The sequence below is a fragment of the Rhynchophorus ferrugineus genome, unplaced genomic scaffold, assembly GCF_030347505.1.
Source record: "Rhynchophorus ferrugineus isolate W39M unplaced genomic scaffold, kcgeb_rfMv2 rfM1, whole genome shotgun sequence".
Lineage (NCBI taxonomy): Eukaryota > Metazoa > Arthropoda > Insecta > Coleoptera > Curculionidae > Rhynchophorus > Rhynchophorus ferrugineus.
The window spans coordinates 45972080-46000070 of record NW_027472580.1 but is presented as its reverse complement, the minus strand read 5'-3'; the positions used below and the strand labels follow the sequence as shown (position 1 = coordinate 46000070).

The following is a 27991-nucleotide window of genomic DNA, read 5'->3' as shown; positions in this document are numbered from 1 at the left end:
TATAAATTAATAAACTTCTGATTGAGATTTGAATAAAACAAATAATCTGCAAAAAGTAATTTATTTATGATAAAACAGAACATAAAAAAATTAACTAGAATTTAAGATCAGGGTCTTAAAATAAATTTGTTCTTATTCATATTCCAGAATTTGTTTATGATAAAATAAAATATACCTAAAAATTAATATTATATTAACATAAAAATTACTATTTTAATAAGTTACCCTTCAGAGTTAAGCACTTCATCTAAGTTGGCTCTCGTTATAACCTCATCATTGCATTCATACCAAAAATTATGTTGTTGTCTAACAAAGGCTGTATAATGGCCTTGGTTTAAAGAATTACCTAAAATTATATAATCCTTCTTTTGTTAAATTAAAAATGGTTTAAAGGATAATGAGAATTAATAATCTTTTGAATGTTAATAATTGACATCTATTATATTGTTGTTAATGTCTGTACCTGTATGATTAATCACAGCAAAAAGGGAGTATCTATAGTCAGATGGGAAGAAAGTATCCTTTTTTCTTTTACTCATAAAAGGACTCATATCCAACATTTCTGGAAATGATATGGCAGTAGAAATCTTTGTTTCTGCCTAAAATGCACACTATACAGAAGATCCACATTATATAATAATTAAATATAGCTGAAAATGTTGTATAACAATATGAAATAAACCTATGTTCCTTGCCTTTTTAAAATGTTCAAATCTCTTCAAATGGAAACTAATCACTATTGGTAAAGTCTTTATTTTAAATTGCTTTGTAGATTCCTGTTTAGATTCACAGGTTTCACACATTATCTTAGCATTAGATCCTAAGTATTCTGCTTTAGTAAATCTTTCCAAGCAGTCAACTAGTGAACAAGGAGATCTTCCCCCTTCAGTCTCAGGGCCTAGATCCAAAGAAAAGTCCCAGCTAGGGTCAATAGTTGTAGAAACTCCACTAAAATATCACATATGATTCTTATATAGAATTAAACTACATTTAAAAATTATTGGATATAAGCAGAAAATGTATCAAAAATTTACAATAATTAGAATACTTACTGACAATTTTGACAAACAACATCACTTTGTAAACTGCCTGTAAAAATCTGATGTACAATACAAGAACATTTTCCATTCATATGTCCATGACTAGGTTGAGCCATAGTAGCAGAACAATGCTGATGCAAAAGATTTAATGTGGCAATAAGAAATTCATGAGCATCTTGTTGCTTGAAACCACTTAAATGGGTTGCATGAGTCCATATTAAATGTAAAAGACTATTTAGTGCCAAAGGTATTCTGTTCCCATTATAAAATTCCTAAAGCATTAATGTATTTCAATGAATTAATTTTTATTGTATTTAAAACATTTCTTAAACCTGAAAGAGTTTCGAAATTTCACATGTTAAACAGGAACCTGATGGAGCTCCACAAGAGTGTTGTTTTGATATAAAATAGTCTCTCAATAATGGAGTATGCATAAGAGCTTGCACAATACTATTCATAAAACATGTAGCACCTAAATTTATTAATCCCCTTAAACCAATAGTTGATTCTGGTGTAATGCACATCTTTTTACTTCGATGTGATAACATTTCTTTTTCTTCTTCTGAAGGACTCCAAGAAATACACTCAAATAACCTATAACAAATAATCTTCTGTTTTAGTACTTTTGGTGAGATTATAATTAGTAATATTCTTGATTACCGTTTTTTGAAAGTCCCACACTTCATTCTATTTTTTGAACTAATTTTATCCAGTGCTGAATCATACACATAATCTCCACAACTTGTACAATGCAGTTGTCCATATGTTAATTCCAATGAGAAATTATGTATTTCTTCTTTGTTATGCTCTCGAATATGGGTGTGGCATCCAAAATAAACACAGTCAAGGCAGGCATGTACATATGGTCCGCGGTTTTTACAGGTATGACAAAATGAATTTATCACCTTAAATATACAAAACAAATTTTCAAATTAATTTATTGTTACATACTGTGATATAAACCTTTTATTACCAATTATTTGTGCAGCATAATTGTAAGAAATAAAAGGCCCTTTAAAAATTGTGGGTTATATTTTGGATTCAAATTAAATAAAATATGCTTTATTTTATTATACCTTATTCTGGCGATATCTAAAATTTGAGCCGACTACGAACACTGCGTGTAACCAACGTAAAGTTTTCATATTACTGGAACTTTCTTTAAATAATTGAAAATGTTCACAACCTCTTACAGCCATTTCTTTAAATTTTCTTATTTAGTCTTTTAATTAATTTGTCTTCAGGCGTAAACAAATCAATGTTACGTATAGTAAGGTTAGTTACACATAAACATATTTGACAGAAAATAAATCCTATAGATCCTAAAAAGATGGATCCTAAAATATGATCTTATGAACAAAATATTTTTTTTAATAGTGGTTTCCATTTAAATAAAATAGCATGTAATTGAAATACATGTTTTAAAACAATAATAATAATAATTTGGAAGAATTATTTTAAAATCTTGTAAAATTTCGTTTGATATTTTCATTTCCTGATTAGTTCAACAGTTGGCTTCCAGGTGGAGTAAGATTTAATGAAGTGAGTTGTGGAAGCTAAGGTTTAGTTTTTCACGAGTTACGTTTTTTTTTATTTTTCCGATGACGATTTGGTTTTAGTTTTTCGAAAAGTGCCTCCAAAATATTTCGCCTTCATTCGCAACACGTAACAAATCGTTTTCATGGACTTTGTTGTTATAATTGATAGTGCTGGAGTTATTCTAAAATATGTGTTATGTTTATGTTTGGTGTGTAAGAATAACGTAAATCATCATTGAGTTCTGTAGAAAAACAGTTTCGTTCATCGTAAGGTAAGTTTTTATTCATTTTTCCAAACTTTAAACTGTTAGGTTATATTTATTGTTATTGTAAGATGGTGAAAATGACAGATGCAAATTTAATGGATATAAATGTTTGTGTTACTTTAAATACAAGATGTCTTATTATTATTAACTAAACTAATTTATGATCTTATTAAACCTAATTCACATGTACAAGAAAGTTATTCTAACATTGTTTAAAATTTGTATGTAACATCTTAACGAAACCTAATTTTACATTTTTCATTAATTTATGTTATACTTTAATATACATTGGGTATATCCTTACGTTTATTTGATTAGTTGCTATAATTTAATTTCACTTTATGTTGCAATTTCACTATCTGTCAGCACTATACTTGATTTTATATTTTCGATATGATATAATTGGACATTCTATAAAATTCTCTTGTAAAAACCATTTATTCTAATTATAATTATATCTATATATATTACTCATTTACACATATAAAAAACAAATCTAATATTGTAATAATAACCGTAAGAAATAAGATATTTGCTGAATACATATGTATAATATGCTAGTGGTTAAAAAAGAGAGAAGGCAGAACTAAATTTATTTAAAAATCATCTTCAACATTTTTTATACAAAACATACAAAAAATTATTTGAATTTTTGTTGGTTTGAACTATTTGTGATTATATTTACAAAATGAACTAAATTTAGCTGAATATAATGTTATATACAGTGTAATATTAATGTATGAAATATGTTCTATGGTAAATATGAATTGTTATTAAGCAATGTTAGTAAATGCTCTTGGATTTAGTGGTATCTTCTTTCTGTGGATAATCTATAAGGTAATAAGTATAGATGGTTTTATGTCTTCATAACATTCTAAGTCTATGGGAAAAGTTGCCAATTATTACAGTTAATTACTTTTTTTTTCTTCTAATTTTTGGTTATTTTGGCAGCATATAGCCTGTTCTGTGTATAATCCATGCACACTATATATATTAATTAATATTTATAAGTAGTTGCGTTATGTATATAGTATATATATAGTTATGGTTTATTATTGATTCACTCTGTAGGTACATTTTTCTCTCCACACTTTTTGATAGCTGGTTGTTATTGGCGGCAACATCAAAGCTGACAATATCGGAAAATTTCAACGCTTTTATGTAGAAAGCGCACAATTTAGCTGATGCTACGTAGTTGACGTCGGCTCCTTTGATCCGATGATGTTTAATTTGCACGACCTTGACACTGAATTGGACGAGGTACATGTGTGTATGATCGGGGGAATGTGTTTGTGCACTTTTAAATGGATGGAAGGGAACGATTGTTTATTATTATTCCCGGAAAATTCTTTATAAAAGTTAATTAGTGGTGCTCAGGAATTTTTAACCTTGTAAGTCTAGAAGAGATAAAATAAATAGTCCCTTGAATATGGATTCAGGTATTTGATTGCTCATTATTAATTTTCATATAAACAAAAAAAAGTTTACATATGTATATGTTTACATATAGACGTTTCATAAATATATTCTTATTGTTAAAATATCATTCAAGTATTAAATAAGCCTTCACTTAAAATGAAACCCAAAACAAAAAAAAGTAAAATTGGACTACACGAACTTTTGAATAGTTTTTTTTTTCAAGCCATAGAAATTACTCAAGGGGTACTAATAAGTAACTTGGGCTAATAATATTATTGTCATTGTTACATTATTTCGATTGTGGACGTCGTCCCAGTGGACATTCCGCCGTCTGCCGCCAGAGCAGGCCAAATAGTATTTAGTTGTTTGATTCCGCAACAGGTGATGCGGGCCTCCTTGGAGGTCGAACGCGGCGACACTTCAAAGGAACCGCCAGCAGCGGCGTCAAACGGCCGCGCTGATCACAGAACGACTTGGAAATTACGGATCGCTTTGAGGAAGCTCGACAGCTAGTCGGGCTGGTCTTATTTTCTCTCTCTGTCTCTCAATACTAACCGCGCAACCATCTCTGTTGCCCTGGCTTCGTTCTTCTGGTTTTTTTAAGACAACGGATTTTTAAGTCAAGCGTCTCCCCAGGCTTTTTGTTCGTTTTCCCCTGATGTGGTCGAGCATTAGGTTTTCGGCAACTATAAAAGCAAATGTAGGGTGGTCAAATTTGCTATAATTTTTTAATTTCATTTAGAGAAGGCTTATTTATAATTATATTATTTATTCTTTTAATTATTACAACTTAATTATGATCATATCATCTTTCAGTTAAATATTCATTAAGAGAAATATATTACATTAAAAAACTAGGTTTATAAGATCTATTATTCCATGGAATATCATATATTATTGAATGATATGGGATTTTCTCTGAAATAATCATTTATTAATAAAATTAATTTTTAAATACCGTCAATGAGTAATACTCAATGGAATAATAATTACTTTGGTCTAATAGTAATAATAGTTTTTGGATTTTAGCACCTTATCTGTGGATTCATCCATCATTTATATATGTTCCTTTGTCATGATGGCGTTCCTACCCCTGATTAGACTTGGTCCGCTCGAGGACCACCTTCTAATTGACCGTCGATAACATCTTGCACCATCTGCTTCCTTTAAAGGAATTTATATCCAGGCTGAACATATTGCATTTTATTTAAGGAGACCCCTACGAACAAAACGAAATTTAATACTAACGTGTTTGTTTATTTTGAAAATATTCTTGAAGTTAATTACTTTATTTTAGCTTTGATAATATGTAATTTTATTTTAAACTGTAGATTAATAAAATTGGATTTGGATTTCTTTTCTTTTAATTTTATTTCTTTTAGTTTCATATTTAAAAAAAAATCTGAAGATAATAGTTTTTTATCTTTATCTATCTATCTATATAAATATATATATATATATATATATATATATATATATATATATATATATATATATATCTTTTATTTTAATCTCATTTTGTTTTAGTTTTCATGTTTTTTTTGCGTTTCAGAATAATAAATGTTATAGATAAAATAAATGAATTTTCGAAATAAATGATTGTATAGCCATCATACCTAATATATTTCCTTACCTAACATTCCGCATTCTCTAGTGACCATTCGGAAAATATTCGAAAATCTCCGGAACTACGTTATATTGGAATTCACAGGCATTTATATTGAATACATATCTGGCTTTTATGGAAAATTCTAAAATAAAAAATCTGTTAAACGTTAAAATATATTTTCATACTATTTATAGGAATTTTATTATATAGTTTTTACAATATCGTATAAGAATTACTAACTCTTATATATTTGCAGTCAGGATTGATTTTATTCGTCATGCAAATTGATTTAAAATCGTGGTTACTGCTAATTCAATAATCTAATATATCCTATATATCTATATATCTGATCGGAACATTTGAAATAACAAATTGCAGCATTGAACTTCCAAAAACAGATTATATAGAAATTAACATTGGTACCACCAGCTGTAAGCCAACAAGATTAACTTCAAACTCTTGTTGTATATTTGGTCTACATATCTAAGTATTTTTTGTTATATATATTTTAAAGTTGTTATTTCTATATTTTAAAGACTTCTTTTTACCAACTAGGGTCTATCTGGACTGGATCTACTGTTTAACGTGGGCTCCGAACCATGGTCCTTGGCATTAAGCCTACCGACTAGTGAATGACCAACTTAGAAATCATTCCAGAAGATATCTAGCCTGGTTAGTAACATGATTGGGATGATCTACCTTGTCGGGTTTTGCATTCTTGCCTAATTGATCATAATTGTAAACAATCACAAACATAAATTTACAACCATGCCCCAGCAGGATTCGAACCCGCGACAATCGTAACAGTAGGACCGTTCTGTCGCTTTGACTACTGAGAAATCCAAGTCGCCTAAGTATATAACTCAGTATCTTGCTTTTCGCTGAATAGTTAAATTTTATTTGTAATGTATTTTCTTAGCTTAGCTTAATACCTAGAGAAATATTTTGCTTCATTGACATTTTTCGTCCATTGATTATCATTGGTACGTGCATATTTTTTATTTCTTCATTTATTTATTTATTACAAATTAAATGCCTCTTTGTTCACAGTGGGCTAATTCCGTTAAGTTCAACTTTTAATAGTCTTTAGTATTCAGTGTAGCCAGACCCATGAGTGTGTAAAGACTGTTAGAAAAAATGATATTAGATGATCTGACAAATAGAATTATATTCTATATGAAAAAAGAAGTTTTGTTTGGCCACACTAATAAATTATATTGTGTTTTAAATGTTTCACTGTTAATTTATATAGAATCCAAGTAACGAGCTTTTTTGATATCCGATTTTTTATAAATAGTTGAAATCTGTTTTATGGCCGATATTTAATTGCATACACATGGATGATTAAATTGCATACACACCAACACCCGAACAGGACACACCCTCAAAATAATCAAAGCATTTGATTTTGTATTACAGTGAAGTATATTTAACAGCAAAAAAACAGAAGCGTTAATTAAATCATGAAGATACTATAGAGACTAAGTCTGGACGGATGGGTTCTCCTATCTATACCTAGTTTCTTAAGTTTTAAGTTCAGAAATTATTAAATATACTATAATTATTAATAGTTAAGAATTGATGACTTTTAATCAAATAAAATTATTTTAAAATTACAATAATTATTTTTAATTATAACATTCTTTAAAATTAAACATTATACATAATAAAATTCTCCTGACTGTACGCCTCTGCTCTATATAAAAATCGCGGAGCTTTTTACGTGTATATTAATAAAATTTCAACAGAAACACCCGTGTTGCCCGATCTTCTGTCGCTGTGGAAAAATATATTTAATAAACACTATTATTAGATTGACACTATTGTAGCCCCGTACTGGGTTCATTTTGAAAACATTCGGGTATCTACGGACGCGCCGCCTCTGCCGTGTTGAATCCTTTTCAAATAATTGCCGGCCCTTGGAGAAGACTTCCCAGAATTGCCATCCCAATCGCGTTCCTATTTCGTTCTGTTTTGGGATCGTTGTGTTTGTATAATAATTATCAGAATAATTACGAATAAAACCTTTTTCTCTTGGGTGTACCGATTTAGTTCAACCGCGTTTGGTTCTAGAGCTCTTTAAATAGTGCTGTGTTGGTCGGGCTAAGCTCTTTACTTTCTTCGTTTGTTAGCGACGACCACCCTTCATGTTATCAGGCTTTAGATTCAGTTTCTTTCAAGAGGGAAGAAAGTTTTAATTATTTTCTTTGTGTATCTATTTATTAATGTTTATTTGTCTATTACGGTTTCTATTATTCTTTTTTAAAATTATTTTTGCTGTATCTTAAGTTTTATATTGTCCTTGAAAATGTATATTTCTGAACATTTTAAATATTCACTGCTAGGAACAATTTGTAAGACTTTGATGCAAGTCCACCACGACTGATGTGTTACAAGCGGTAACAAAGAGTTGACGCTATATGCCGTCATCGACGTCATATAATGGTTCCATGGACGAATTTCTGTTGACAGCAGTTTACTTAGAATATATTTACTTATACTCATTATATCAGCTCTCTGTTGCATCCAATTATTCAGAATTTGGACTATGGATCTAAGTATAAAATAGTATATCGCTCGTTATGTGTAAATATAATTATTATTTTAAAATAATTAGTCTGGGGTCTAAATGTTCCTTGATCTATCATTTTGGTTCAGCTTTTTGCTGTTTTAACTCTTTTATGTCCACCCCAGTCACCCGGCAACTTGGCAGTACTTTTTACGTATTATCTAAATTTTAATATCAGGTCTAATAATGAAAATTGTAACTCGCGCTGTAAAAGTCCAGTGAATTTACATTAGATGGTGTTAGAAAGCTGTTATTTTTTACATGGTTGTCAGAGATGGACACTAGTAAAGAGATAGTTTATAGCTTAAACCAGATGGCTGAAAATATGTGTTTATGGTTTTGATACTGTAACAGCCAAATAACGGCAGTTTTAGCTTTGTCGATTCCATTCTGATATTTTCAATATCAAAAATGCACTACGCTCTAGAAGATTAATTGACGAAATAGTGGATAAAATAATGAAACCAACCGGGTCCTATTGCCATATAAGCTTCGCACTTTTGTCTAAAAAATGCTTTGAACCGTTCTGAAAAGAAGCTGGATGGTACATAGTGGTGATATATAGGGTAGTACATGGTATATCCATATTAAAAAAATATCCATACATTGTTTTGGCCATATCAAAGTTTTGGTACTTAATCTTAAACCTGAGCGTGGTCGAAGCTGGCGCAAACGGTCACCAAGGCAAACTTGACGGCTAGGAAGGGTGTGCATTTGATGGGATCTGCAAAGAATCATATGCTATAATCTGCCGTCCTACGGTCAAACTCTTAATTCAAACCTGTACTGTGAACTATTGGACCGTCTGAAGGAAGCAATTGCTTATAAGTGGAATCTGTAGGCACTAAGACAAGGAATTGTGTTTGATCAAGATAACGTCAAGCCGCACACATCGATACGACTCTCCAGAAGCTCCGGGAGCTTGGTTATGGGGTTGTTATACGCCTACCTTATTATCCGGACTTGATACCAAGTGATATTGATACCTATGGCTATTATCTATTCCTGTCTATGGCGATTGTTTGGCTGGTAAAAAACTCTCTGAAGGAAGCCTTATGGGAATCGATTGTCCTGGTTTTTATGATAATGGATGGAGTAAAGGCTTCTATGAGAGACATAATTGAATTACCTTCAAAATGTTACAAGTTATCGAACAAAACGGCGCATATTAAACCAAGAAGATAGTCATAACTCGTGAAAAGAAAATGGTACGACTTAATTTTTATTGCAGCTTAAAATTATATTCAAAGTTGCAATATAGTGCGGTTTCTTTTTGTTTTTGAAAGGATCGAAAATTCAGAAAAATGATTGACAAGCCTATGTGAGTTACATAAACTATCAAAATCACATTCGACAGCACATTCGATATTGAATTATATGGAATTCCAACAAGAGCTTTTCTCTTCCAAAGCACGAAAATACATTTATAGTTTTCTTAATTCCGTAGTAACTTATGTAGTATGAAATGTGCAGTTACTAGTACTAACGTTTTAAATATGATGATTTTGATTTTAATGATTGCATTGTACACTCTTGAAGATGCGAAATTGAAATCTCTACTTGATGAGAACTCAACGTAAACGCAACAAAAATTTGCAGATCAACTAAAAATCACCGAAGTTTGGCATGTCTATCGCGCATATGTTGAACAATAACAATCTAGGACAACTTATGAACATGCCTGATAAAAAGCACATATTTTACGAGGTATACCAAACGTAAAATGTATAGCGTAGATCCCGAGCAATTCAATACATCGAGGTCAAAATAGCATTCATTTAATGAATTTCTGCCGTATATATATATATATATATATATATATATATATATATATATATATATATATATATATATATATATATATATATATATATATATATATCTTATTGTGTTAAATTGATATCATCTCTCATCTGATTTCAGCTCATTTGTAAATTAAATGTTTCTATGTTCATTACAAAAACTAATAAGTACCTCAATAATCTGAATTATATACTTATTGGAGTCACCGCAGTTTTGATTGGCCCGGAATACCGGTGTGCACTTGTAATTAATTAAAATATAAATTGATAATATTAGTTCAAGCTTTTAGGGTTTATTATAAGCCAAGAAGCATTTAAGTTTTAAGTTTTTTTTTATCTCGTCTTGATGAAGAATAATAACTTATTTCAGTATCCAGTATTTCACCCTGGAGACATAAGGGTTGTAATTAATGTTTGATTGATGTTAAAAAAACCAATTTGAATAAATTATAAGCTAAAAAAAGAAAATGATTACTATCATTCTGATCATCTGATTATTATTAATAATATTAATGATCTTTAAATTATTTAACGACAATAATTTTTTTGTTATATTTTAAATTATTATTTATCTTTTAGCAACTAGGGACTCACTCAAACGACTTAACGTCTAACGGCCATTAACTAATTTAGAGATCATCCCTGGAAACATCCGCTCTTACACAGCCTGGTTACTGGCATGATCGATGAATACCTTGTCCCACCCACTCTTGCTTAGAGATATTACAGTTACAATCACAAACAAAAAGTGCATTCATGCGCTGAGGGATTCGAGCCTTTGACAATTGCAATAGTAGGAGAAGCGTCCTATTGGCTTGACTACTGCGGCTTCCACTTAACTTACACTTTAATTCATTTTAATAAATATTATGAATTAGTAAGAATATTATTATAGCAAAATAGCACATGTTTTTTTTATTTTAATTTGTTTTACTATATAAATTACAATAATAATAAGTTAAAATGATATATAGTTTATAAACGGTAGAAATCCAACAGGAACAATTTCCAATGACATCGAATGATGGCGATCCATAATCAAATGACAGTGACATATATCACTGCAGGTAAAATATAAAGGAACTTAACATTGAGTTTTCTAACGGTATAATTACTTTCTAATAGCGATTTCCTTCATATTACCACTAAGTTTAGAGCGGTTTTTATGAAATCCGAAAAAGGTCCAGAAATTTGTCGAAAAAGCCCTCTCGTACATCAGTAGCGTATCATATCTATTTGTCTCGATTATAAAAAAATAATTAGTGTCGTTATATTTCTTGTATTTCTGTGGTGATGTATTCTTGGTGCAAATTCAACTATAAATGAGCATGTACACAAAACAATTAAAAATAAATTAAACAAAAAAATATTCTCGCTTTAACACACCAACCAATTTTTAGGCTAAATCAACTTTATTCATCAAGGTATCTACTTCTCTAGCCCAGTGCTTTTCACATTTTTATACCCTCAAAATAGGCTTCCAACTTCGACAATCCCTTCTTCATTGGAACCTCTTTCTGCTTAGTATTCTTGTAGTATATAAACAGCCAGTAGTCCACTCGTGGCCAAATTTGGATTATATGATGATTAGGAAAGTTATTCGAAGCGCAACTCATTTTCAATTCGACCATTGTTTTTATTTTACTTCTGCTTTAAAACTTTGAAACTGTATGGGTTTTTGTAGAATGTCGAACTTTTTTAAAAATTTTCCCCTCACTGACATCAAATGAATTTTGCGTGAAAAATAGAACTAGAATAAAGATATATCAGTTTTGTTAAAAATAATTGTCAAATAAGGACTTTCGGGGTTTTCCGATATATCGATATTTAAAAAAATATATATTTTTCTCCTCGGCCGAGATTCCTAGTTGGTAATGTTAAACATGGGTTTATGAACGAAAGTTGACATGCTAATATAGTTATGATAAAATTAACGTACAGATTTTGAATGTATATGAGTATATGTATATAGTATATGAGTTGGGTAAATGGGCCTTTTGTAAATAAGTACTTCATTGCTGTTTATTATTTAAAAACGTGTTTTTCTTCATTTGTTGAACGTTATTATAAACTAATTAATATTAATTATAAAAAATATAATTTTTGTATGGTATTGTTTATATTTACGTTTAAAGTTCTGTATATGGTGTTAAAAATTATTATATAATCGCATTTGCATTGTTCAAATACAAAATGTAAGTGTATTCATTGCTTTTAAACAAATGCGGCGGGATATAAGTCCAAGTAAATCGAAGAAAAATTTGAATCCGGGCTGATTCAATATTGTATCGAATCCAATATACCGCAATTTAGAAAATATACCTCCCTTATATTTAATGTACGAATAAAAATATCATGGTGGTACCGCTACGTTTCTTTCGTCCAAAAAAAAAAGGAAACCTAGTGCACGCCTCTGTCACGAAGCCATCGCCCGGATTGAAGTGGAGTGAAGGGAGGGGTACGGAAAGGCGGCCGGCATTTCTTTGAGGCCCAGAGAAGCTTAGTGGTACCGCGGTTGCTGACCCTCGCAGCGGTCTCACTTCGAAGGGTACCCGCCGTACTTGGTCATAACTCAGTTCATCAAATTGTCTAGGATTAAAAAAAAAGAAGAGAAAAGAAAAACGTTCTTCAGTTGTGGTGATATACGCGTCCCTCTCGGTGATACGATAGGTGGCGGTGTCTTGTGAATCGTGTGAGGTGTGTAGTGTTGAGTGCTATAGTTGAGTGGTGGATAATAGGAAATAGTACCGAAACTGACAGGAGGAATACATTAATGTATCGTGTTGATGTGTGATGGATGATGCTGTAGATAAGTAAGATAAGATGCCAATCGTTCTCAATGAAAATATTGATGAACTTGACTTTATCGCGTTTTGTTTTGTTACGAGATAAGTCATATATTTCTTTTGTTTTACATTGAATAGCCAGATTGTTAAGCGATGCTCCTGTTTTTTTTTTAAATGCCGCTTGGTTCTGCAAAGAATAATTTGTTGCTCATTATGGAGAAATTGAATGCACTTTTCTTATATCTTGACCAGTTAATTTTCATTGATTAATATACCAATATTTGATTTTTATCATTATTTTGTAAATTGATATAGATATTTTTTGACTCTGAAGTTAATACACTCTTACTTGGAATGAATATTGAATGCTGAATAAGCCTGTTGTGTTTGTACTGCTTTTATTGCTTTACTTCTATGAATTTTGAGTACTAACAGTTAACTGTTTATTTAACTTTATTGTACATATGTATTATATAAAATTTCTTATCTTTATTTTGATACAATTTTATTAAAACAATAATCGAAGTACTGGTTCGTTTATCAACTTATTAATACAATTTTAATGATGGTTAATATCAGTTTTTAAAAGCAACTTAAAAAAAATTAAAAAATAATACAAATTATGGGGTTATTTTTTAGCACATACATAATAATTTAAAGCTGTCGTTGATTTCAAAGAATCACAATATATCACCTGAAAGATTATACTTCAGTATACATGAAAAAATAAATTGCCTATGAAACTTCTGTAAATCTATATAAAACTATTGTATTCATGCATTTCGATCTTTCGATTGATAATATTATATTATTTAATATTATTTTTTATTTTATTTTTTATTTAATGTTATTTGATCTCATTTATTATCAATCAAAATTATTTTAAAATCATTAAATCATGAAGTTATTTGATTAGTTACCAATTAATAACTTAACATAATAGTTTAAAAAGGCCATTGAAATTAACATTGAGACTGCTGCCAAATAAATAATTTAATGCTGGTTATTGAATCGACAGCAATGGCCATTAAAACATGATATGAAAAAACTAGGTACTAGCTAGCGACTCAAAAGCTATTAGTTTGCAAATATTTAAATATTTTTTAACTTCCAAAAAAAAAGGGCTACAAAACTACTGTAAATCTATATAAAACTATTATATATATGTATAAATTTCAATCTTTCGATTGATAATATTATATTATATTATTTAATAATTTTATCTGATTTTTTATTACCAATAAAATATTATTTGATTAGTTTAAAAATACTTTACAAAACGGTAAACTAATTGATCAGATATCATGCATAGATTTCATTATTTCGATTGATAATATTATTATATTTTATTATTTAATATTATTATTTATTATGTTATCAATTTGCTTTTATCTGATTATTTATTATCAATAAAATATTATTTGTTTAGTTTAAAAATATTTCACAAAACGATAAACTAATCGATAAGATACCATAATAGTCCATAAAAGGCCTTCTTGCCACTGAAATTAACATAGAGAATGCTACCAAATAAATAATTTAATGTTAGCTATTGAATCGACATTAGCAATGGCCACTAAATATGATATGAATAAAACTAGATATTTGGATATCCGTCAAAAACCAAAGCAACATGACTGAAAAGCTGTTAGCTGCTGCGCTGCTTGCAAGTACTCTGATTATTTTTTTACTTCACAAAGGCATTTACTGAGAAACAAATTGCAACACTTGCAACATATTTCTGAGAGTTGTCATATAAGAGGATGCATAGTGAGGATATTGCGTCAATTAATCACGATTGCTTAACGTTTTTGCAACGTCGTTCAATTTGTTCAATTAAAATATGTACAGATCTGTAGTAACAGTTAGTATTAACAATTCGTACGCTATGCCTTGCTGATCCTACCATATGCAATACGTCAAGACTTTATGGTCATGAATATTTCATTCGGTTTCGACATGGATGGCTCTCCTGAACTAACCCTTCTGTGTTTCAACTTATGCAGTAGTTTTATTTTTCATCATCAGTCACAATACGTCACATACAACTTTTTTTTTGAAACGGTTCGATTGATATTTTCAGTTAGTTCGTGCTATTTTCCTTCCTTTTAGGTCTTTCCCATTCCCATTATACATACGGGAAATAAACGGAAAAATTGATTATAAACGTATCAACTGCTGACCTGCATTTTTGACCACTTGGGCTGGGTTTTAACGCAATAACTTTTCGGTTCCAATTCATTGTTTTAGAACTTTTTTGACACCCCAGGCTTTTTTGTTATTGAAATCAAAATCGGTGCTTTAAACTCGTTGAAATCGAAATTGATAATTAGAATATAAGAGAGCAGCATGACCATGAGTTTCTAAAATGCAAGCTTTGAACCTTTCGTGATTACCGTCTGCGTACACTGAAAGCTCAGTAGCATTAAATTGTTACTTTATGTAAGGAAATGTCAAAAGCATTGTAACAGTTATTTGCATTGAGACTTCACGTTTTCACTAAATATAATGCAGCTAGATTAAATTCATCATACAGATTTTAGTGTTTGTACATCATCAACTTATTTTTGATAAATACTCACATGAATTTCAGTCTCTTATTGAAGTTCACAAATATATATCTGTACGCATGCTTCTTGAATGGTATTTTTTCATCCTTGACGTATTCATAACATAACATTTCCTGGATTGGCATTGTGACAGTAGCGGCATTGATCCAACATCTGTTCATCTGAAAATTTTATTATTATATTTATGTTTCTTATGTATTGAGATATATTGTCAGTGTTTTATAGCATTTTTCGTAGTTATAAAATATGAGGAAAAGTCAGCTTTTCGAAAATAAAGTATCACTGAGTGATTGCAACGGACACAAATTGAAAACTTGCCATATGTAAAATTAATTTCGGTTTTTTCTAATAGGTAGCTTTAAAGTAACATATCGTTAGTGTTGTATTTTCAATGAAGCGGTGTTATAGCGTCTTTGAAGAGTACAATCCGTACAACATTCTAGATAAAAAGTAGTGTCATTCGTTTACTCAGTTATAGCGCTTTAAACATTGAGATGACACAATTGATTTCCTCGTTTTCGTTGCATATTTCGATGTTAAATATGCAGGCCATCGTCAAAAAGTCGATAAAATTTTTTGAAATAATGGAGGTAGACCGACATATTTTGTCTCGTGGAAACGTCACTATGGAAAATATGGATATCAAAAGAGATTTGATCGTTGGGTTTCATAAAACAGTGAAATATTTGATGGACTGCGTTTCCATTTGCCGTTCGAAACGAAATCGAGCCATTTTTACGAAAGTGTACGACAATAATATGTTAAGAAGGTAATGGTAGAAGCTCGGAAAAGTTTCACCAATGGTTGCAAAGCCCGCATTAAGGCTTAGGAAGGCAATAGTAAGTGTTTGAAAAAGAATTGTTCTTCATGAGCTGCTCGAACCTGGATAAACCATTAATTCTACTCTCTGCTGTCAACAACTAATACAAATGAAACAAACTATCAGAGCTGATCATCAAACAAGGCCTTCCATCACAATAAAGCTAGATCACACACACGTTAGTGACTCGGAATGTAGGCACCCGGTGATTGAATGAAGAGAAAAATTAAAAGTTTTTCTAGTTTCTTTTCTTTAAAAATATGAAATTTATTATTAAATCATATTTCGCCCAAAACCCAATACAAGAGCTCCAACTGAACATACCAGACACAATATTAATTTATTAATAAGTTGTTAAGTCGCCATTTGCTTTTATAACAACAGCAATTCTTCGCGGAATAGATTCGTACAGTATCTAAATAGCTTCCAACGGAATGTTCCTCCATTCTTTTATCAAAACATCCGCCAAATGCTTCAATGTTGCTGGAGATGGAAATCTACTCCTCACTCTTCAACGGGTCAATTATGTTGCAGTTTGGCTATTGTTCTGGCCCGAGAATATATTTGATGATATTCTGTTTCTCAAATTAAGACATTTTTACCTGCCTATATGGGCGCTTTATCGTCTTGCATATACTAGTTTTTAACAGAAATATGTTAGTTATAGTAAGAATTTCATAATTGAGAATGTCTTTATATTCATTAGCAGTAATCTGGCCAGTGATATGAATGAAGAAAAATTTTAACAGAACCTCCCCTAAGATTGACTGTAGAAAGCAAGCAACCCGGATCGTAGGCTTCTTTTGGGATTCCATACTTAGGTACCCAGCCGTTTGTAGCCGTTGACCATACTACATTCTTTCAATCATCAAGTGTCTAGTTGTTATGCACCATTTCTTTCACTGCTTAGTGTTGGCTTCCGTTATCAAAGGTTTTGCAATCGCAGCTCTTCAATGATAGCTTTATGGAGTTCCATTGAAGACATACCATTTTTTTCAACACAATATTATTCAAGTGAGTGTTTAGTTTTGCTGTCTCTTTTCCCGCGGTAGTTTTATGTTGTATGGCCACAATTCTTCTAATGTTCGTTGGTCTCTGTGAGTTAACTTTGGATTTCGTCCACTATTCCTCTTCTACGATGAAATTTTGCCATATTTTGTGTATGTGTATGGTTAGTCGTACAAGACTTTGCATGTAAACACAGTAATACGCGTCGTATTATTTACACTGAAGCAATGTTACCAACATGCAACAAGATGGTACTATTTTATTATTATTTTGTCAATCTAATGTAGATAATTTATTAAAATGGTACATATTATAGCTTGTTATAATAATTTAACAATGAATAGCAAATATATTATGTTAATGATAAAAAATACTAAAACATATCCCAGATCAATAAATGTGTTGTTTCAAGATAAAAAAACATAAAATGAAAATTAGGTCACTAAACATCTTTCTGTGACAAACTAAATGAATCGCGTCTCTTAATTAAAATTTCCGAAATAATTCAGTTCGATTCAGTTGAATTTATCAAGGAAGCTCAACAGAACCAAGAAAATCGTCGATGCTAACATTGACGAGCTAACTCTTGGCGCTATTAACAATCAACCTGATTTGCATCTGTGATTTCTTGCGCCGCGATTGGGTCGGCTGATAAGGGCCACCGAAAGCGTTTTTTTTTATCAGACCGACAAAGACGTGACGATATTGACGACTAAAAAGTGTTTGTTGATGTTTACCAGTTGGAAATGTGCTGGTATTTTTTCCTGTCGTATCGACTGTTTGCACGCGAATGAAAAATGATTCACCGCCAGTATTATGTAATGTAAATAGTGATTACGCAGGAATTAGAGGCCAAAATCTAAATTAAATATTCCATGTTGGATTTGCCGAAAAAGTTATCCCGTTTCGTGTAGTAGTTATAAACTGGCGCCTACTGTGTACCGTGATAGTTATACAAGTGCTTATGGATTTTTGTTAAATTCTTGCAGTTGGCTGAAATTGAGTAAAATTTTAAAAAACTGGATGTAACTGTATAACTAATTTTTGTTATATTGTCGATGCTGGTAAGATTTGTTATTTAACGCGAATATTGTATACAATGATCTAATGTATAAATGATAATAATTGTATGTTAGAATATTGAGTAACTTGAAAGTGATTATAACAATGTCTTTATTTCTTGAAAAGAAATATTTGTTAATTCAATTTATGAATCCCATCACTGTAGGGAAACCCTGTAAATTTAGCATCTACGACGACTCCTTTTATTTTAAGAAATCCAAAATGTTTGAAGGTAATCCATTAATGATCCACAAATTAAATTTAATTTAATGAAACTTTAATAATTTTACTGTTAATTAGATGTTGCTCCGCGAATTTATTTCATAATCTAATATTAGGTTATTCGTCCTTTTTCAACATCGAAACCTTGTGCCAGACAAGCCATGCTGCAAACTATCTGAACAAAACTTCTCATACGATCTGCAACGATTTATCTTTAACAATTCTTGTGTGTGGTCGGTCAGCACTTTTTTGAAACAAATATGTCGTTCAGATTGTCAAATTGGCGCCCGTAGACATCCGCTGTAATGTTTTCATTCGATTTAGTAGCTTAATATACTACACTTGGCGGATGCGCCATATGCATCTCAAGACTTTATGACTATGAATATTCCGTTGTGGTATCAATGTGGTGGATGGCAGAGCAGCATCACCATAACTTTCTAAAAGTGTTCTATGGGGTTTGGCAGCATATTTCTTCAAATCAAAGCACAAACATATTGTTGAAAATGCAATTTTGAGCATTCCATGATTAGCGTCAGCATATACTAAATAACTCAATAATACCACATAAAAGAACTGTTATATTTTGCTTAAAGAAGTGCCAATAACATCGACTTCATCAAAATTGACTATATCAATCGACAGTCTCGTGTAGAAAAAGAATACGAGAAGACAGGAAAGTACGGCGGTGTAATAAGGCGATGGCATAGACAAGGACATGATTAAATGGGGCACGACAAGAAAGGATAATAGTTATTTACAACTCTAATCATTTCGAAATCGCGCATTTTCAGTTGCGTACCAAAAAAAAAGACAACCATCGAACAATACTCTAGAACGCGAACAAGTTGAAAAAAGGAATCATATTCCACAGACATAAAAGGACTGCAGAGCATTCTCCATACTCTCGGAAATCTATTATGAAAACTAGAGAAATAAAATATACTACTCAATATATTCATGTTATAACAGTTAAAAATAATATTAAACTGCAATTTTTATTATTCTTTTAATTAAATCTTGTAACAAATAGTACTATGTTTCTTTAATGAACGATATATTACTCTTGCTATCTTTCGTAAAGAAAATAGTACTATTTATATATGACACTTTAGCAATTGCGAATTGTTGCGGGAAATATGTAGTACTACATTTCATCATATATAATCATATATACATATATCATATATAACATATAAACATCAGTTATCAGTTTTTGTACTAAAAATTAATTAAACTGATGAAATTCTTCTAGTTATATTGGTGATATAATACTACTAAGCATGTGGTGTACAACTATAGTAAAATTCCTTTACAAATAGGTAGTAGTTTGATAATATTTCTAACTAAAAATTTAACTAAAACAGTAAATAACTAATAATAAATGGTTTGGGTTCACGTGACTGTTTAGTCCATTATTTTGATTAAATAATATGGTTTTGTTTCATTTTTAAGACAATTAATTGTTATAAATAATTAATGTATAAAAGTATAACTAGTAAGTATTTATAAAATAGATTGCCGTTCAAAAGATAAAGCATTTATTTTTTTACTTGTAACGGAACAGTAATGGCGTTAAACATTATTAACTAAATTAAATCTATTTAATATATTTTTTCTACTGTTAATTTGTCTTAAGTGTTCATCATTTGAGTGTATGTGGCACCACATTACTATCATCACTTTATTCACGTGATTATATTACGTACTAAGCACTTTCGTAGACACTATGTAAATTCTAATGATTTTAATCTTTCTAATTATTGAACTAATTAAATAAAATTATTAAAAAGATTATCCCTTTTCCTTGCTGTATATGTGTTATTTTCTTAATTGCGGAAACTTTCCTTGATAATATATATATATATATATATATATATATATATATATATATATATATATATATTTATCAATATGAAATGACCCTAACATTAACTTTATACTAATGGTTATTTGAAAGATCCTCTTAAAGGGATTGATAAAAATTCTTGTCACCTAAATCTTCGGTCATTCGGTATGTTTATAGATACTCTTACACTCGAAAATTCCGTAGAAGTTCCTCGATTCGATTCGAAAAAGAAATGAACTGTAATTAACATCGCTGATAAATGATGTGGTAACTGAAAATCGTGAGAAAAAGTGATATTTTTCTCTTTCCAAAACTACAATAAATAGTTAGCATTATTAGCAATTATTATTTGTGGTAGGGTACTTCTTTTATGGCAATATGAACGATACACTTAAGTTGAATAATAAATGTTTCGTATTTTATTGTACTTTTTATACGCACGTAATATATCCAAAAACAAAAAACAAAAATTATATAATTATTAATTGTAAAAGGTAAAATTGAATCTCAATAAGTTCATCGAAATGAAATGTAAATAGAAAATAGATTTATAGTTGTAAAAATGGCATGATAATTTCCACCAATTACTGTAAATTCAGCTTTCGGCTTTTAGAAAATTTTCAAACCAAAACAAAAACGAATACTCGGTATACGCTTCTCCTTAGCATCTTGTTTTGATTTAGGATTATGGTGTAGAACTAGTCTCATCTCTTTACGTGGTAAATGGATGCTGCACAATTATTTTAATCATTTTAAAATCGCACTCCAACGTGATTTTGACTTGGTATTAACGATTTTGGAAACAATTGTACATGTAGTGTCTCTAAAATTTTCAAATTAGATTTTAATTTAATCATGAAATTTTAGTTGTTGTTACCAAGGGTGATATATTAAAATTACACTAAATTTTTACTGTTGGGATTGCTGGATAGATTATGGGCCGCGAAGTTATTGAATAATGTAGTTACGAGGGGGAATCAAATATAAACGGTAATTTTACTATTTAGGTTAGCACGTAATACCGATCTAGAGGATTCGGTGCTCCACTGTTATTTGGTTTACGAGGAGGGGGAAACAGGAGGTGTGTGTAGCAGCTGAGCTCGGTTCTGTCTGCAGTAGGAGTGTCGGCCACTGAGAAAAATATCGATATTTTCAATAAACCCTTACTTAAGTACTAAAATAAGTAATTAAGTAACAATTTTAAAGGCGTATTAAAAATAATTAAATGGTTTTTATAATGTTTTAGATATATATTTAATTTTTTTTGAAAAAATATCGAAAAATATCGGCTGAAAAAATTATCGATATTTTTTCGGCATCCCTAGTCTGCAGTACAGCCGTGACTGAGCGCGAGGTGCGTTCGTCTGTCGTACAACGTCTGTTTCCATGTTCATTTTCTTCCGTGCTGACAGTACGTCATCTGATCGCCAAAGTTAAGGAAGCAGAATGTAAAATAGTTGAAACATGAGAAACCACACCGATTGATCATTTTTGATTGTTTTGTTGTTTGATACATGTTTTGTATTATTGCATTTCTTCTGGAGTGATGTTTGAGATTAACATTTGATTCTTTCACCGAACTCTTCAGAACCTTTTCAAGCAATCGGCTAACTATAATTTCAATGAATGCTGCTTCAGAACGGTTAATGCGGGGTAGTGAGGTGGAATCTTGATAAATGAACCCAACGTGAAATAATCAAATGCACCATTGTGATTAAATCATTTGGTGATGTTATGCTGCATATTTGTACTCAGTGAACCAGGAGTGTTGGCTGCTGAGAAAATATCGATATTTTTTCGGCATCCCTAGTCTGCAGTACAGCTATAACTGAGCGCGAGGTGCGTTCGTGTGTTACACAACGTATCATCATAGAGGTTTTAACCAATGAAGGCGTTAAACCATCGGACAATTTCACTCATTTGAAGGCACATTTTGGGGATGCTACACTGTCTCAGAATCGAGTGTATATGTGGGTCAGAGAATTCAGGGATGGGCGGGAACGTATCGAAAACAAAAGTTATGATCGACGGTCACGAACAAATCTCACTAATGACAACATCTGTGCTGCTCGAGAGCTTATTGAAGATGGTATCCAAGTAAACACGGGTATGCCCATTCGGGACGTAATGATCCTTCATGACAACGCCAGCGCTGGAAAAGTCTCGAGCACCCTCCTTATAGTCCTGATTTGTCACCTTGCTATTATTTTTTGTTTACGCCCTTGGTGAAATCACTTGGTGACAAAAGATTTGAAAGCAATGAAGAAATAGAGGAGTATGTGCGTAATGGGCTGACAACTCGCTCTCAAACTGTTTATGAAGAAAGAATATTCAAGCTTCCAAATCGGTGGAAAAGTATGTAGAGCATGGACGTGACTACATTGAAAAATGTTGAATGTTTAGTTTGTGTATACCATTGATCAATAAATTTATTTTTGAAATTATCTTAAATATCTTAAAAATATCTATTTTTGAGGATATACAATTACAAATATATAATTTTATATTTAGGGCTACGTAAACTAATAATAATTACGTAACTAATAAACTTCCGGGGGGGATTTCCCAATACATTAAAAATCAACTATTTAAAAGTTTTTAATAGCATTAAGCAAAATGCAAATAAAGGTCAGGTTATGGTTGTAGGAACTCTCTATCATTATTTGCCAGGAAGATTTTTTTTTAAATAGTCGTTATTTTATGTCATTATGTCTATTTAATTACTTCAACTGTTAGACATCAAAAAGATTATTGTGATGTAACTTCTCCGGATGCTAAGTTATAAAAGAAATAAAATATAATTTTCAAAAATTTTTAAATGCTTGACAGTTATATAATATTCTGATTCAAATATTATTTTAATTTACTGGGTATGCTATCAAAACATCAGAAAGTTAAGTGGAAGAATTTTTCCTCTTGCTTTATGCTTCTTTAATAAAGTATTTTGCCAGATTTGTTTGTGCCTTGCATTGCTTTGATTATGCTTGTAATTTCTTCATAATAAAGTAAAGGGTTGATAGATATCTAAAATTCTTAAATATTTTGTAGAAACTGCCGTGCAATAACTGAATCACAGGCACTCGGCATTCACTTTCAAGAAACTGTACTATTTAAAAATTCAATGTCCCTAATAATTACCTAACACTAACACTGGGTGCACTAACATTATAAAAAGTCATTTAATTACTTTTAATAAATATTTTAAATTGGTACTTAATTTTAAGCGGCCGACACCTCTGGTTCAGTGAGTACAAATATGCAGCGTATGATCACCAAATACTTCAAACGCAACGGTGCATTTGATTATTTTACATTGGGTACATTTATCAAGATTCCACCTCACTACCCCGCATTAACCGTTCTGAAGCAGCATTCAGTGAAATTATAGTTAGCAGATTACTTAAAAAGATTCCGAAGAGTTCGGCCAAACAATCAAATGCTAATCTCGAACTCCAGAAGAAATGCAACAATACAAAATATGTATCGATCAACAAAATAATCAGACATCAAATATGATCAATCGGTAAGGTTTCTCATGTTTTAACTATTTCACATTCGGCTTACTGAACTTTGGCGATCAGAAGGCGTACTGTCAGCATGGAAGAAAGCGATGCTTCCAATAATATAATAAACAGATAGTCATCAACAAGATTGCAAAAACTATCGATTATAATATATAGAAAAAATGTTTATAAAAATTATACAAATGATACAACGAATTCCAGAAGAAACGAATTGAAAATGCAATCAGGATTTTGAATCGCTGTTGTTTAGATAAAATGTTTATAGACGAACGTTATTAGGTGCGGTGCCATGCGATTTAAGTATAAATGAAGGTAATACCAAAATATTGACGACAACTGATGAATTAGCTTCAATTGTAATTGCACTTGAGAGACCAGCAATACATGAAATAAAGTGGTATACCCGGCTGAAATAATGAGACGAATCAGCCAAGCTTCAAGAGCCTTTTTATAATGATTCGCGTGAAAAAAGGACATATTAAAGTCAAGACTGAAATCAGACTCTTCCGAAGGCTTATGCAGAGTTTGGGTTTTCCGCTCCAAGATTGTAAAATGAAATTATTCCACTAAGATGCGACAATCAGTGCCCAATTGAAGAACAGATCCAATAATGTAGATTGCAGTCATACAAGTGACGATCGCAGCAATGAATTTTCAAGATGCTAACACATGGCTTGAAAAGTTCCGGCCCTAATATATCCTCCACATATAGGTGGAGCTAGTTTTATTGCAATGCTGTTAAAATTTCAATGATATGCTACTCATAAGTTTGTGAGTTATTTTGCGAAGAGTGACGCTACTTTTGTTATTTTCAAAACAATGGATCAAAAACTATTTCCTGTTTTAATTTTACACTGCTTATAAATTGAAAAAATGCCGTTCACGCGAAGCAATGGCTTGAAGAGTATTATAAGGATTCCGCTCCATCAGAAACAACAATAAAACGTTGTTTTGCTGACTTCAAAGGTGGTCGTAGAGACACCGATGATACAGAATGATGTGGTAACACCAGAAAACATCAAAAAAATCTACAAAATCGTTTTGAAAGATCGAAAAGTGAAGTTGCATGAGTTTATATTGCATGAACATATGAAAACTATGAGAAACTATGATCTACGAGAAAACTCTGTTCGAACGTGTTGATGATTCTGAGCAGTGTTTGGCCACGTTTAAACGTAACAAACCGGAATATTTGCATCGATATGTTACAATTGAATTACGCCCTGGAATTTTCAGTCCATGTGTAACATTAACAACAGCGTATTGACAGATATTCAGTTCGATATTAAACCCATTCGGAGTGAATAGAACATTACGAAGAAATAACGAGTGTCTCTAAGTCCCTTAAAACTAATTTCTATATCATTCATTTTATTTTTAGTAATAACGATCTCTAAAAATTACAGGAGCTACGTAAAAGTATATTCCGCAGGTTTCGCAATGACGATAAACCTACTCTTCGGCTACCCATTAACAATACAAATTTCTCCGTTATTTTTTTTGACGGTATATTAACATTAAAATGGCTTTTTAATTAAAACCGACATTAATTTCTTCTTAGAATATTTGGGTTATTGTCAATAATAATGATTTACGTTGAGATATGCTTGCTTTAGGTATCTCAACAGTTGGGTCCAGGAAGCTCAAAAGCAGCCACAGGAAATGACGTACCACCATTGTTTTTTTTTGTCTTGTACATTATGTCCACAGACGGTCAAATAAAGGAAAAGCGAAAAATCTGTAATTCCGATTAACCCACATCACGGTACGTTTTTAATTATATCGGTTCGTGTTCTCTATGCTAGTGGTGCTAAACGAAACAGATTGACTTTGTTTTATATACTGCCCATCACAGAAATATCAGAATTAATACTATATTTGTTATTCTTGGAAATATAAAAACTTTTCGTTTACAAATTGTATTTCATTTCAAGAGATATACTATATTCCAAACAAAATCCATGAATCGCAATTCAATGAAATTTCTGCACCTGGCTGTGCCATATTTGGCGATGCAAACTTTTAGTCGTTACATTTAACAGCAGATAATGTCTCCATAATTACATCAGATTCATTGAAGCCAAATAAACGCCACTGTGGTAACATAATAATAATAATAATAATAACTTTATTATTAACATAATAATTACTCTGTGCTGACGTCTGACAATGGGTTTAACTAATTCATGAAATATCATCAAAACCAACGATCTGTACGAGTCGTTATTGGTTGTTCTATAAAATATTCTCTATTGAAAGTAACTTTTCACGTTTCTATACGTTTGACCCATTTTTCCCCGCCCTTGAAATTTTGTTTAAAATTTAAAGTTAGTACTGTAGAACCAATCAAAATATCGATAATAACAATTGATTTTTAATGACAAATAGTTGATTAAATTCATTCATTCATTAAAACCATTAAATATATACTTAGAGAGAGGTTATTATATGCGCGCAAGAAGTCAATGGTATTTTAACACAATCCCGAAATATAAAAAGCAATCCTCATGTATCTGTATAAAACAAGACATTTACATTAAAATTTTTTAATTAAAGTTATGTAGCTCATTTTAATTTCTTGTTTACAAATATATGTGTTCCATATATGAAAGTAAATGTACATAAATATTACAGGATAGAGCAAATATTTTATTTAGAAACAGAAAAAGGCAATGTTATCTATTATTTGAAATACTAATAGGACCGAAAATATTATACGCTGGACAAATTAATCTGCCCCTGCCTGTTACGATTACATCTAGATCGATCTTATTAATAGTTTTTAATGTCACACATTCTTAAAGAATTAAAATTTTAGCAAAAAAGTATGGATTTATTATTATGTATCATTTCACTGAAATTAAACATAAAGATTATTGTTGCCTATGTTATGTCCATTTTTCATCATCAGCTAAAGTATACTATAAACAAAAACTTATTCCATAACATAAACTATATGCTAGAGAATTTCTCATTCACTCATTCGAGAATCTGAATATTAAATGTATTACATGTTTTGAAACGTATTGTGCAAAAAACATAAAAATGCTTGGCAAGTTTAGTTTACATTTAACGTGATATTTAATCTAGATACTTCTACTGCCTTATCTTTAAACAATTTCAATGGTAGAGGATGTTTTTTATAATTCGTATCGATTAGGGATTATATTGACTCTGCACTAACAGCAACTTTCTGCAAAAGGTATTTTTTGGGCTAACATCTTCGTATTTAAAAAAAATAATATATTTTTATATTGCCATTTTAAATTAACAAAATCCCTATAAATATAATATTTCAAATATATGCGAGAAGCGCACAGGAAATATGTTAATAATGTGTACCATCTACATTTTGTTATAATTATACCACTGTAATATATTGTATTTATCATTACCAATTTATCGATAAAAATAATCTGTAAACAAATATGATATATATTATATAATAGTGTAACTGAAAACAAGCATAAAATAAAAATAAACGAATTTAAAATAAAATGTAAAATTATGTATATATATTAAGGATGAATATCTTAAACTATATAGACTTATATTTCTTAAATATAAAAAACATAGTTTAAAGAAAATTGATTAATAATTAAAAATTCGATTACTCACTTATATGTCAATTTTAAAGATGTTTTCTATATTATCAACTATATACCCGCACACTTTCGCGATAATATAAAAAATCTTTGTCATCTGTACGCCATGTCCATGTATCAAACTCGCGACGTTAATCCAATATAATACGAAAAACACCGTCATAAAAACAATCTACTCTTCCGCAGTCGAGCCATCCGCATTTTACGAAATGATATAAATCAAAAGGAATACGGTTTAACCATTCATATATCTAGATGCCGTCCCGCCAGGGTTCAAACGGTCAAGCCGTGGTCCGTTAAAT

At 30.8% G+C, this 27991-nt stretch overlaps 2 protein-coding genes across 8 annotated transcripts in view; one reads left to right on the top strand and one right to left on the bottom strand.

Annotated features, from left to right (window-relative positions):
* Positions 1-45: 45 nt before the first annotated feature.
* not (ubiquitin carboxyl-terminal hydrolase nonstop) lies at positions 46-27914 on the bottom strand. Of its 3 annotated transcripts, XM_076419695.1 has the most exons (11): positions 27703-27914; positions 15612-15760; positions 5897-6014; positions 5296-5482; positions 1701-1945; positions 1373-1634; positions 1053-1312; positions 696-948; positions 464-599; positions 226-346; positions 46-175 (listed from the first exon to the last, which is right to left on the bottom strand). In XM_076419695.1, exons 4-11 carry the CDS (start codon positions 5317-5319, stop codon positions 133-135), a joined length of 1344 nt encoding a protein of 447 aa, XP_076275810.1. In that variant the 5' UTR covers positions 5320-5482; positions 5897-6014; positions 15612-15760; positions 27703-27914; the 3' UTR covers positions 46-132. The 3 variants fall into 3 exon arrangements, 2 of the variants coding, with proteins under 2 accessions (XP_076275810.1, XP_076275809.1); XR_013008551.1 differs by lacking the exons at positions 5296-5482; positions 5897-6014; positions 15612-15760; positions 27703-27914 and adding an exon at positions 2117-2569 and having other exon boundaries at positions 464-611; XM_076419694.1 differs by lacking the exons at positions 5296-5482; positions 5897-6014; positions 15612-15760; positions 27703-27914 and adding an exon at positions 2117-2329.
* Axn (protein axin) overlaps positions 2550-27991 on the top strand; it is a 38358-nt gene continuing 12916 nt past the window's right edge. For 2 of the 5 annotated variants that reach the window (XM_076419679.1, XM_076419674.1), the window contains exon 1: positions 2550-2850. The gene's annotated coding sequence lies outside the window, so the exon portion shown is untranslated. Of the gene's footprint in view, positions 2851-6427; positions 6545-12925; positions 13057-18377; positions 18492-27991 lie in introns of those variants that run through there. The other 3 variants (XM_076419675.1, XM_076419676.1, XM_076419677.1) reach the window with 3 other exon arrangements.